Raw genomic sequence first — 12,888 nt, 5'->3', positions numbered from 1 at the left:
GGAAACTCAGGTGTTTAAGCTAGGCAACAAGTGGCTCCTTAAACCAAGGTTGCAGTCACCAAAACGGAATGTCTAGTTGCCATTTTGGGGCAAGACGGCTCTAAAGCCTTATTTTTCAAATGTCTGACTCACTGTGATTGATTATCAGTTAAACATCTGGCTAGTTCAGATGACAACCTTGAACTAGGTTAAGAAGTTTGGGAAGCCTTGATCCACAAACAGTCCACATATATATATTGGCCTATTCTGAACTCTTTTTTTTAATGGTGACTGTTCCTGTTCAGGCTGCTCAGAAAAAGAACTTTGGTTCCAGAAAACTCATTCCAATTGTGCTGATAAAATATACCGTATTTTTTGCTCTATAAGACTCACTTTTTCCCTCCTAAAAAGTTAGGGGAAATGTGTGTGCGTCTTATGGAGCGAATGCAGGCTGCGCAGCTATCCCAGAAGCCAGAACAGCAAGAGCGATCACTGCTTTCGCTGCGCAGCAATCCCTCTTGCTGTTCTGGCTTATGAGATTCAGAATATTTTTTTTCTTGTTTTCCTCCTCCAAAAACTGGGTGCGTCTTATGGTCTTGTTTGTCTTATAAAGCGAAAAATACAGTAACTGGTGGAATTCTACAGGTTGGGGTATTAGTGTGTGAAAACAGTCCAGATCTAAGGATCCCTGAATGGTGGAAATGTCAGGTGCCATCCTAGTGCCCAAACATCTTCACTTGGTCGCAAGTGGTTCATTTTGCACCTGGCACCTAGCTAATTCCGAACGCTGCCTCAAACAGCCAGGTTGGAAAAGGGAGATTGTAAGGAAAACCCTAAGAGACCAGGGATATGGGGCAGGAAATTTTCTGGAAAACTTTCCAGCCTTCTCTTGGGGAATTCTATCTGTTTCATAAGTCCATTGATAACGATAGATGCCAGCTGCAGATTCTGTGTTAGGCGAGGCTGGCAGTTTCAACGGAGGTGACTGCTTTGTACAGAGACAGACCATTTATCATTTCAGGCAGAGGGATATTCCCAGCCCTACCTGGAGATGCCGGGGATTGAACCCGAGGCCTCCTGTATGCAAAGCAGGAGCTTTGCCTCTGAGTTACAGGCCTTCGTCACAACTTTAGCATTGTAAAAGTAAAAGGAACATACTCTTCAGGGCAGGGCTGGGGAACTGGGTCCAGCTGGCAAATCAGATCTTTACCTCTGCACATACCTGCAGAGCCACCCTCCTGTCAATCGCCTGAGAACAACAAGCTTCATAATCCATGGCCACTGGTCACGCTTGCTGGGGCTGATGGGAATTGTAGTTCCACAACATCCAGAGGCCCAAAGTTTCCCCATACCTGCTCTAGCTGGCATCAGAAAATGTTTTGATGCAAACTGAAAAAACTCTCTCAATCGAATTTTCCTAATATGTGCATGGCAAACTTTTCCAGTTCAAAATTTTCTGAAAATGCCACATCGTTTATAAAAGATCCACTGCCTGGCAGGGCGGGACAACACATGGGAAGTCGAGGCAAAATACTCCAGTGGCTCCACCCTTGGCAGGGATGGGTGGTGGGCCTACAAATTCCAGGGGTGATGGGATTTGGAGTTCAGCGACATCTGGAGCACCAAGGCTGCAGGATCCATCCCCTTATGGGACAGCTGCATATTCCTGCATTGCAGGGGGTTGGACTAGAGAATCCTCAGGGGGTTCCTTCCAACTCTGCGATTGTATAATCTGAACTTTTAAGGGAACAGGACGTGGGGAAGCCTACCTTACCCCAAGTCAAGACCCCTTGGTGTTTCTAGCTAAGTATTCTCTACACTGACCAGCTGCTCTCCAGGTTTTCAGACAGGGCTTATTTCTCCACCTTGCATGCCCGGGACTGAACCTGGGGTCTTCCATGTGTGTATCAGATCTGCCACCGAGCTACGGGTTTTCTCCTTGAAATAGCGCAGGGTCCTAGTCCTCATGGTTCTGAATGAGCAGCTGGTTTATAGGAAGCATACTATTGGTCCGTCTGGTTTATATCAAGCATCCAATTGGTCCGTCTAGCTCAGCGTTGTTTACCCTGACTGGTAGCAGCTCTCCAGAGTTTGACAAGGTCTTTCCTCCCCCTTTGTAAAGATTCTGTTGCTTGGACCTGGGACCTTCTCCGTGCAAAACGAGCTCTTTACCGCTGTGCTTTTATCCGCGGCACCCTTTTCTCTGGTCCTTTAACTGCCTTCCGCTGAACTTTGTGAAAGAATGAAAGACCAATCCTTCTACAAGGTACATCAAGGCCAGTGGGAGTTCCTTCCATGGTCTGGTTGGGTTGGTCACCTGGGGGACCTCTGAGAACAAAGGAATGCCTGAGCTAAGACTGGGTTATGGGGCTTGTCTTCTTGTTCCTGCCCAGAGAGGGCTGGCTCCTATCTCAGATTTCAGGGCTTGTAAAATCAGGGTGGCCTGCAAAGGAGGCGGAGGAGAAATGAAGAACCAGAAGCAGTTTTAAGTTAGGGAAACCTCCTTTTCTCTCTTCTTGGAAGAGGAGGAGCGATTCCTGAAGGGCTATAGTTTCTTCTCTTGCTCTTGCTTTCTGAGACGGGGGTTAGAAAAGTGTGTGTGTGTCCAGGCCAGCTTTTCAGCAAGACAATTTGCTCTCAACGTTCCCAATCCGTCTGTGCGAGGGATCGGCACCCTTTCGTAAGTCAGCCGTCCCGGAGGAAGAACTCCCTTCCTGGCTTTGCCGGAAGGGAGAAAGAGAGTGCCGTGTCTCCCTGCGCCGGCCTCCGTTCGGAAGGGAGTGTGCTTGGCCTCTGCAGAAGCCACAGCCCGCAATGGCACTCTCAGGCCGGGGTGTGGGGTTGCTGTTTCCCACATCCTTATTTCTGCAAAAGGTTGACACCTCCGCAGCTGAGTTGGCGAGCCAAAGTTTACATATGCCGCTAAACCAGAAAGTAAGCTTTGGAATGTCCCGAGTCTGGGGATATGCCATAGGAACACAGGAAGTTGCCTTGTGCAGAGTTAGACCACTGTGTAGGGTTTGGGGGCTGTGTCTGCTCTCAGCCCTGCTTGGAGATGGCGAGGATTGAATCCAGGCCTTCTGCATGCAATGCTGGAGCTCAGCCACTGAGCCACGGCCCTTCCCTTCGTTGCTCTGAGTGCAGTGATCAACAACGAGACTTGAACCCATGGCAGCAGAACTTCCCTACTGACTTCTTCTTTATTGCATTTTCTATCCGGCCTTCTTCTCCAGGTGTGCCAGACATGGTTCTCCCCTTCCTCAGTCAAAGGAAAATAGAATTGTAGAGTTGGAAAGGGCCCTGAGGGTCACCCCCACACAACAACCCTGTGAGGTAGGCTAGGCTGAGAGGCAGTGACTGGCCAGGGCTACACCCCATGAGGATTCGAACCCTGGTCTCTCCCAGGGCCTAGTCCGACACTCTAACCGCTACACCACTCTGCTTGCCTGGGCAAATTGTTCATGCAGTTTTTTCCCTCCTTTTAATGCCGCAAGTTAAAGGGACACGGGTGGCGCTGTGGGTTAAAGCCTCAGCGCCTAGGACTTGCCGATCGCATGGTTGGTGGTTCGAATCCCCACGGCGCTCCCGTTGCTCGGTCCCAGCACCTGCCAACCTAGCAGTTCGAAAGCACCTCCGGGTGCAAGTAGATAAATAGGGACCGCTTACTAGCGGGAAGGTAAACGGCGTTCCGTGTGCTGCGCTGGTGCTGGCTCGCCAGAGCAGCTTCGTCACGCTGGCCACGTGACCCGGAAGTGTCTTCGGACAGCGCTGGCCCCCGGCCTCTAGAGTGAGATGAGCACACAACCCTAGAGTCTGTCAAGACTGGCCCGTACGGGCAGGGGTACTTTTACCTTTGCCTTTAATGCCGCAAGTCCATTTGGTCAAGCATTCTGCTTTCATGAAAACCCCCCAGTCATGTGACGGGGCGAACATCTCTCACCCCTGTTTGTCCCCCTGCAACTGGCATTCTGGGGTAGACTTCCTTTGAACATGTGGGCTCCACGAATCCATGGACCCCCCCCTTTCTCAAAAGCTACATAAGCTGTTGGGAGCCAGCACCGACTCTGCCTTCCCTCCTGCTTTCAGGCCTCCCTGGCTTGCTCCCCCCACTAGACAGCTCATTAATCACAGCCTGTTTACTGCTGACTTTCTCTAGCCTGCTGCCTTTTCCTGCTCCTCCTCTGAGCTCCCCTTATCTGGTAGCCTCCCGCCCTAATCTCTCCCATCAGCCAGGCTCCATGCCTGGGGCGAGGTTAGGGCCCCAGATAGAAAGGCTTGCTTGCTTCCAGCCAGCAACACCAGGAAGTTCAAATCCTGTTTGTTTGCCTCCCGCACAAGCATATCTTGGACTCTGCATTCTTCCTTTGGAGGTTACTGGGGAGGGGACTTTGCCACCATATCAGCCCAAGGCAGTGGGAATGTCTATGGGGTGTGTGTGTGTGTTTCACGCAAACACACACATACACTCACTTTATTCATTTTGAAAAGCCAGAAAATGTACCACACTGTACGCTAGGAACTTCCCAAAATGCTTAGTTTATCAAATACAATAATCACATTTATCAGATTATAATTGCAGCCTTCATAACCACAATCGTAACAATTTATTAGTTATACGCTAACTAATCTGACTCGGTTGCCCCAGCCACTCTGGGCGGCTCCCAACAAAAATAGCAACGCACAACACAACACGCACCAAAAACTTCACTGAACAGGGCTGCCTTCAGGTAGCCTCTTCTCTGAAAGCCTCTTCTCTGGTTGAGACACTGGCTGACAAGAGTACGGTAGATGCAACCCACAGCGTCCGCAACCCGCAGTGCTGCATCTGCGCATGCGCGGGTCGCGATTTGGCACTTCTGGGTTTGGTACTTCCAGCTTCGGCACACAACCAGTACATTTCAGAGCACAATTCAAAGTGTTGGTGTTGACCTTGAAAGCCCTAAATGGCCTCGGTCCAGTATACCTGAAGGAGCGTCCCCACCCCCATCGTTCTGCCCGGACACTGAGGTCCAGCGCCCCCTCATTGCGGTTCCCCTCATTGCGAGAAGCAAAGCTACAGGGAACCAGGCAGAGGGCCTTCTCAGTAGTGGCACCCGCCCTGTGGAACGCCCTCCCACCAGATGTCAAAGCGATAAACAACTACCTGACATTCAGAAGACATCTTAAGGCAGCCCTGTTCAGGGAAGTTTTTAATGTGTGATATTTTAGTGTATTTTTGGTCTCTGTGGAAGCCGCCCAGAGTGGCTGGGGAAACCCAGCCAGATGGGCGGGGTACGAATAATAAATTATTATTATTATTATTATAACCTGAAGCGTCTATAACCCGAGGTATGACTGTACTCAGTTCTGGGCTGCATGGATAAACAGCATCTTGTGTGGGAAGGCTGCTGTCCGCACGATACGTTTAAAGCAGTATCCTACCCCTTTAAAAAGTCGTGGCTTTCCTGCAAAGCTTCCTGGAAGCTGCAGTTTCTTAAAGTTGCTGACACTGCGGAGAGTTTTTAGGAGACCCCTGTTCCCCTCGCAGAACCACCGTTCTGGTTTAGCCCTCCTCCTCTGGGAGCTCTGGGATGCGAGGGAATAGGGTCTCAGCCCCCTTAAACTACAGCTCCCAGGATTCTTTGGGGGGAAACGGCGACTGTTCAAAGGCACATGACGCTGCTTCAAAGGTATAATGCGGATGGGGCCTCAGTCCAGCTGTTGAAGCTCCTCTCTAGCGCCTGAAATTTCAGCAGGTGGCCATGAGGACTAGGCACTTGAGGAAGGGATGGGGTAAGGTGGGGGGGGTTAGAAGTTGAGATTTCCTGGGAAGCTGAATCTGCCACCCGTACAGCATTCTGTTCTCCCACGAACCTCTCCTTATATACACCCCCAGCAATGCCGCCTTTCGGGTTTTGGCTTAAAAGAGCTTTCCAAGGCAGCTTTGAGCAGGGTTAGGAGCAGAGTCGTCTCCCTGATGACATCTGCTCTGCAATACAGTGGTACCTCCGGCTACATACGCTTCAGGTTACAGACTCCGTTAACCCAGAAATAGTACCTCCGGTTAAGAACTTTGCTTCAGGATGAGAACAGAAATCGTGCTCCGGTGGCACGGCGGCAGCAGGAGGCCCCAGTAGCTAAAGTGGTGCTTCAGGTTAAGAACATTTTCAGTTTAGAACGGACCTCCAGGACCGAATTAAGTACCGTATTTTTTGCTCTATAAGACTCACTTTCTCCCTCCTAAAAAGTAAAGGGAAATGTGTGTGCGTCTTATGGAGCGAATGCAGGCTGCGCAGCTATCCCAGAAGCCAGAACAGCAAGAGGGATCGCTGCTTTCACTGCACAGCGATCCCTCTTGCTGTTCTGGCTTCTGAGATTCAGAATTTTTTTTTTCTTGTTTGGCTCCTCCAAAAACTAGGTGCGTCTTATGGTGTGGTGCATCTTATAGAGCGAAAAATACGGTACTTAACCTGAGGTACCACTGTACTGTCCCATGGACACCCCCAAACCTCCTGAGCCTGCACAGAGCAGTTTCCTGCTTCTTTCATGTGAGCGTTTCCAATGTTCCCTGATTTCCAGACCCCACCCCACCCCGCTTTCCAGCATACAGTGGTGCCCCGCAAGACGAATGCCTCGCAAGACGGAAAACCTGCTAGACGAAAGGGTTTTCCGTTTTGGAGGTGCTTCGCAGGACGAATTTCTCTATGGGCTTGCTTCGCAAGATGAAAATGTCTTGCGATTCCTGGGGGGGGGGGGTTCACTCCCCACCCCCTTTTTCTAAGGCACTAAGCTGCTAATAGCCTTTTAGCAGCTAATCCGCTAATCCCTTAAGCCTTTAATAGCCTTTAATAGCCGCTAATAGCGCTAATCCGCTAATCCGCTAATGGGCTTGCTTCGCAAGACGAAAAAACCGCTAGACGAAGAGACTCACGGAACGGATTCTTTTCGTCTTGCGAGGCACCACTGTATGCCATGGCTCGGACTGTCCTGGCTAATTCCTTCTTTGTCACTGAACCGCAGGTCTCATTCCCAAGAAGAGGGGCCTTCCGGCATCTGCCTGTGATGGAGTACACGGTAAGGCCGGCTGCCTCTCCCTTTCCTGGGTGTGGTGGAGGGCTGGCTGGCTGGCTGGCTGCTACGGTGGCAGGTCAGCCCTCCGTGTCCCCCCCCCCCTTCCCTCTCTTCCCGGTGGCGTTGATCGTGGTCTCTCTTCATTCATTCATTTTATTTGCTTTTCCACACACGGGGGTGGGGTGGGGGGGAGGAATCACACTCGAAAAGGCTTGCAGCAGAGAAAGCAGGGGTGCATTTCAAAATCAACCCTGGAAAAACAATTTCATACCAACATAATAAAGCAACAACTCAGCAGCAAATATCACAGCCTGCAAAACAATGGCAGCATTTCGATAATACAGTGGTGCCTTGCAAGACGAAATTAATTCGTTCCGCGAGTCTCTTCGTCTAGCGGTTTTTTTGTCTTGCGAAGCAACCCTATTAGCGGATTAGCGCTATTGGTGGATTAGCGGCTATTAAAGGCTTAAGGGATTAGCGGATTAGCTGCTAAAAGGCTATTAGCGGTTTAGCGGCTTAGAAAAAGGGGGTGGGGAGCGAAAAAAAATCTCAAGACTCGCAAGACATTTTCGTCTTGCGAAGCAAGCCCATAGGGAAATTCGTCCTGCGAAGCGCATTGAAAAACGGAAAACCCTTTCGTCTAGCGGGTTTTCCGTCTTGCGAGGCATTCGTCTTGCGGGGCACCACTGCATAGTTATAACCGAGTTACGTTAACAGGATTCAGAAATAGCAAGGGAGCTTGACAGTCTCACCTTGGTCCTAGGAACACCTGCCCTGTGATTTTCCTCGCTGTAGGTCCCCTGCAGCAACTTGCAAGCAGTGTTAGAAACTCAGATACACAAGCTAGGTGCTAAATGGCTCCTTAAACCAAGGTTGCAGTCATCAAAACGTAACGTCTAGTTGCCATTTTGGGTCAAGACAGGTCTAAAGTCTTATTTTTCAGATGACTGGCTGACTGTGATTGATTCTCACTTAAACATCTGGCCAGTTCAGATGACAACCTTGAGATCGGTTAAGAGCTTAGAGAACTTAGAAGTCCCTTGGTTCAGGGACCGTCCACATATATATTGGCCTATTCTGGGTTTTGTGGTGTGTGTTTTTTTTTAAAAAAAATCTTTATTGGTTTAAAATCAACACACGCACACAAAGAACATTTAGGGGGGAAAGCAAAGAAGAAAACAAAAATAAAGCAGACAAAGAAATAGCAAAATTATACAAAACAAAAAATATACAATATACTCTTTTTCTTTATGGTGGCATGGACCATTCATAACGTAGGGATGTTTTTCACAACTGGGAGCAGGGCAGAGGGGTGGGGTGAGTGAAGCCAAGCTACAATAATTAATTATAACGTTTTTCATTGCTCCTGCTCATTCTGCACAGAAAAAGCATTTTGCTTCCCAATATTCTTTCCGATTGTGCAGATAAAATATAACTGATAGAATTCTACAGGATGGGGTATTAGTGTGTGAAAACAGTCCAGATCCCCAGGCTTGCACCTCCAGATGGTGGGGACACCAGGCGCCATCCTGGCACCCAGGCATCTTCCCTTGATCGCAAGTGGTCAATAGCCAGGTGCAAAATGCTCACGGCCAGTGGCGTAGCATGGGTTGTCAGCACCCGGGGCAAGGCAAGTAATTTGCGCCCCCTAACCCGGGGCAAGGCAAGTAATTTGCGCCCCCCCCCCCCGCTGCACTGTCCCTCCCCCAGATAGTCCCTCGCTCTCTCTCCACACCGCACCGCACGCCTGGCACCCTCCCCTCCACAGTGGGCGGCGACCCGGCGGCTCGGCTCGGATTCGCACAGCCAGCACTGCAGTGAGAGAGAGTGAGTGAGCCAGGTAGGGGCAGAGAGCTGCGAGTGTGAGCGCCCCCCCCCAGATGTTGCGCCCGGTGCGGCCGGCCCCCCCTGCACCCCCCACGCTACGCCACTGCTCACGGCGCATTTCAGACACTGCTTCCAAAGCTGGAAACAGTCCCCTCCCCCTGCCTGATTCTGCTCCTCCTCTGATCAGGGGATATGACAGCATACAAGCTTTTCTAGGCTGGTGGGAGTTGTAGTTCAGCAGCACTCGAAGGTTCCCTGTGCCTGGCGCATGTTATCAAGGGAGACGGCAAGGCATGAATCTAGGGAGGCGGGAGCCTGTGACCTTTCTGATGCTCCGTGCATGTTATCTTGACCTAATAGCACAGAAACGAAATGGAAATTTATAACTGGGGCAGAAACGAAATGGAAATTTATACCGGTAATTGGGGCAAAGGCCCTAACCCAGTCACAAACTGAAAGTGGGTTGCAAAGTTTGTGCAAACGGGTTGCAGGCTTTGCAAGTAAACCCCAAATTATTACTGCATGTGATCTTTAAGGGGCACGGTGAGCACCCCTTGCAACTCTTTGTTTTGTTGGTGAATTGTAATGCTGTTGTTGACTGCCTTTACTGTGGCCAGTACCACCAGAAAAAAAAACAGTGCTCCCTTGATTCTTTGCCGGCTTCCAATGCTCTGCGCTGCAGCGACCCCCCCTTGTGGCTAAATGAGAACATCGCTGCTCAGCCCTGAACACTTAACAAAGGAAGACATGTCTGGGTGCGAATTTCACAGGGACTAGCATCCTGCTGCCTGAGATTTGGCAGGTGGTTTCCAGAATGAATATGTGAGCCCCATATGTGACTTGGCCTCTCTCCCAGTTCTCCCTCTTCTTCAAGGCCTCCTTCCTCCTCTCCAAGACATCTCTGCTTTCTGCCACCTCCTCCGTCCTTCCCACCCACCTTGCATTTTTTAACCCGCCGGCTAACATTTCTGTCGGCGCTCTGATCAGACCACGGGTCGACCAGTCGGACCACGCTGGCTGTTCAGTCTCGCTCATTATTGCCTACACTGGGTTTCAAATGGCAAGTTTCCCACCTGGAGATCTTGCGGGTGGATCCCAGGACCTTTTGCACCCGAAGTGGGTGCTCTGCCACCGAGCTGCGCTCTATCTCCTAGTAACAGAAGTTCCTAGCCATCATGGTTCGGAAAAAGCAGAGGTCCCGGTCCCTAAGGAAGTCAGATTATCCTCCACCAAGGCCAGGGCCTTCTCAGTGATGGCTCCGACCTGGTGGAATGCTCTGTCCCATGAGACCAGGGCCCTGCAGGATTTAACTTCCTTCCGCAGGGCCTGAGCTATTCCGCCTGGCTTTCAACTTAGCCTGATCTTTTATTCCCCTTCCTTCCCTCCCCTTCCCCTTTTTATGAAGATTACCCGCTCTGGGATCCCACAGCTAATTCTCCCCTGGTCTCCTCGCTGGCCCAAATAGGACTAATTTAGCCAGCTAGCCCTGGTGATCATCTAATGTTTATTGGATGGATTTTCCCCCTAAATTGATTTTTGATTGTTATTCGCGTTTTATACCGTCTTTTATGCTGGTTTTGTTGCATCAATTAAGTGTTTTAAATTTGTTGTTAGCCGCCCCTGAGCCCGGTTTTCTGAACCGGGAAGGGCAGGGTATGAATAAAAATTTATCTATCTATCTATCTATCTATCTATGATTTCAACAGTAGCAACTTTCTGGGGTTCTGGGCAGAGGCACCCTGAAGAATTGAATCTGCGACTTTCTGCACCCAGAGCTGGTGCTCTAACCACTGAGTCCTTGCCCTTCTCCCTTAGCCTTATGGTAGGAGAACTCCCTCCCCAGGAAAACTTTATCCCCGGACAAGAAACCACCTAGAAGGGCCAGGCTGCTGCGGAAATGGCTGCTCTTTCCGCCCCCTCCCAAAGCCCCTATAGGAACAAGGCCCAGAGGGGCCTCCCGCACAGGGTGTGCCTTCCTGCCTCCCTGGCCCCCAGGGTCCTTGAACTGGGGCCGAGAGGCCAGAGGCACATCCGCTAGCCTTGTTTGGGGAGGGAGAGCATTATTTAACCTTCCCTCCTCCTTCCGCTTCTTCCCTCTTTCAGGTCTTTGGGGTCTCATGATCCTGCCTCCCTTTTTCTTTCGGAGGAAGGAGCCCACGGGTGAAACTCTGCCTCCTTTCTCCCCTTGAAAGCTTCCTTTTTTATTTATTTAAAGGAACTGGTTCCAGTTCACAGTCCAACGTGTTTAAAAGAAAAGGAATTTCCACCCCCCACCCAGTTCGTGTTTGTCCCTTTGCAGGACGAACCGGATCAGTTCGTGTTCCGTTCGGGGGGGGGGGGCAACCAAAATGATCGGGGGGGGGGGAGAGGAGTAACGTTAGTCAGAGATGAGGAGACAGAAGGTGATTAAATTTATGCATGCCACGGAGAAAGTGAATTGAGCAAAAGTTTTTCCTCCCTCTCTTATAACGCTCAAACTCTCAGGGATGCCCAATGAAGCTGAAAGTTGGATGGTTCAGCACAGATAAAGTACTTCTTTGTGCAGCGTGTTGTTAAACTACAGAATTCCTTTCCACAAGAGGCAGGGATAGCCACCAGCTTGAACCCTGGCCTCTCCCTGATCAGAGGCTTAAAAAATTTAAAACACACACAGACACACACACACTGGTATAAGAATGGTTTAATTTCTTTTTCCTGACAATTTTGAACTTTCATCTTAAAGGCCCAAATCATATATACAGTGGTACCTCTGGATGCGAATGGGATCCGTTCCGGAGCCCCGTTCGCATCCTGAAGTGAATGCAACCCGTGTCTGCGCGCGTGTGGGTCGCAATTTGCCCCTTCCGCGCATGTGTGTGACGTCATTTTGAGCATCTGCGCCTGCGCGAGTGGCGAAACCTGGAAGTAACGTGCTCCATTTCTTCCGGGTCGCCGTGGAGCACAACCCGAAAAGGCTTAATCTGAAGCGACTTCAACCCGAGCTAAGACTGTGTGTGTGTGTGTGTGTATACACATACACGTACACACACAAATGCAAATACACACACACACAGAGTAAGAAATGAACTAGAAATTGTTCCAAGCTTTGCCCCCAAATGGACTTAATCTGTTCCTCCAGCGATTTGGTGAACTTCACCCAAGCGTTGCCTCCTCTTCCACCTGGGCTTTTGACCCCTTACGAAATACAGTGGTGCCTCGCAAGACGAAATTAATTCGTTCTGCGAGTCTCTTCATCTAGCGGTTTTTTTGTCTTGCGAAGCAACCCTATTAGCGGATTAGCGCTATTAGCGGTTTAGCGGCTATTAGCGGCTATTAAAGGCTTAAGGGATTAGCGGATTAGCTGCTAAAAGGCTATTAGCAGCTTAGTGCCTTAGAAAAAGGGGGTGGGGAGCGAAAAAAAAATCCCCCAGGAATCACAAGACATTTTCGTCTTGCGAAGCAAGCCCATAGAGAAATTTGTCCTGCGAAGCACCTCTGAAAACAGAAAACCCTTTCGTCTAGCGGGTTTTCCGTCTTGCGAGGCATTCGTCTTGCGGGGCACCACTGTACCAGCACCTAGCGTGTATATCTGTCTTTCTAACACTGTGACTGGCCTGATCCGACAGCCAGGCTCGTCATCTTAGAGGACTAGACAAATTCAGGGAGGATAAGGCTCTCGGTGGCTGCTGGCCAGCATGGCTGCATCCTCCCTCCGTGGTCAGAAGTGATATGAATGCCAGCTGCTGGCCGTTGCAAGTTGGGATAGTGGTTGTTGCACTCAGGTTCGGCTTGCTGGCTTCCTTTAGGAGTATCTGTTTGGCCACTGGGAAGGCTGGGCTAGAAGGTCCTCTGGCCTGATCCAGGAGGGCTTTTCTTATGTTCCCATGAGTGGCAGGGAGGGAAGGAGGGCTCTTGCCTGTGGACTTCCTGGAGGAATCTGATTGGCCCCTGTGAGAACAGAATGCTGGGTTCCAGCAGGCCTTTGACCTGATGTTCTTGCATACATAGCAGTACAGTGGTACCTCAGGTTACTTACGCTTCAGGTTACAGACT

At 50.3% G+C, this 12,888-nt stretch overlaps 1 protein-coding gene across 4 annotated transcripts in view; it reads left to right on the top strand.

Annotated features, from left to right (window-relative positions):
- The window catches only part of SHC1 (SHC adaptor protein 1), a 47,907-nt gene that overhangs the window by 4,950 nt on the left and 30,069 nt on the right, over positions 1-12,888 (top strand). The window contains exons 1-2 of one of the 4 annotated variants that reach the window (XM_083416598.1): positions 2,574-2,659; positions 6,979-7,032. The exons of 2 other annotated variants lie outside the window; for them this stretch is intronic. In XM_083416598.1, coding sequence (XP_083272724.1) covers positions 7,021-7,032 — 12 coding nt within the window. In that variant the 5' untranslated portion in view covers positions 2,574-2,659; positions 6,979-7,020. Of the gene's footprint in view, positions 1-2,573; positions 2,660-6,978; positions 7,033-12,888 lie in introns of those variants that run through there. One more of the 4 variants, XM_083416597.1, reaches the window with a different exon arrangement.

Source organism: Podarcis tiliguerta (assembly GCF_965153285.1).
Source record: "Podarcis tiliguerta genome assembly, chromosome: 16".
In the NCBI taxonomy this organism is placed as follows: Eukaryota; Metazoa; Chordata; class Lepidosauria; order Squamata; family Lacertidae; genus Podarcis; species Podarcis tiliguerta.
Note: the sequence above shows the minus strand (reverse complement) of the source record. Positions and strands in the feature narration are given on the sequence as shown.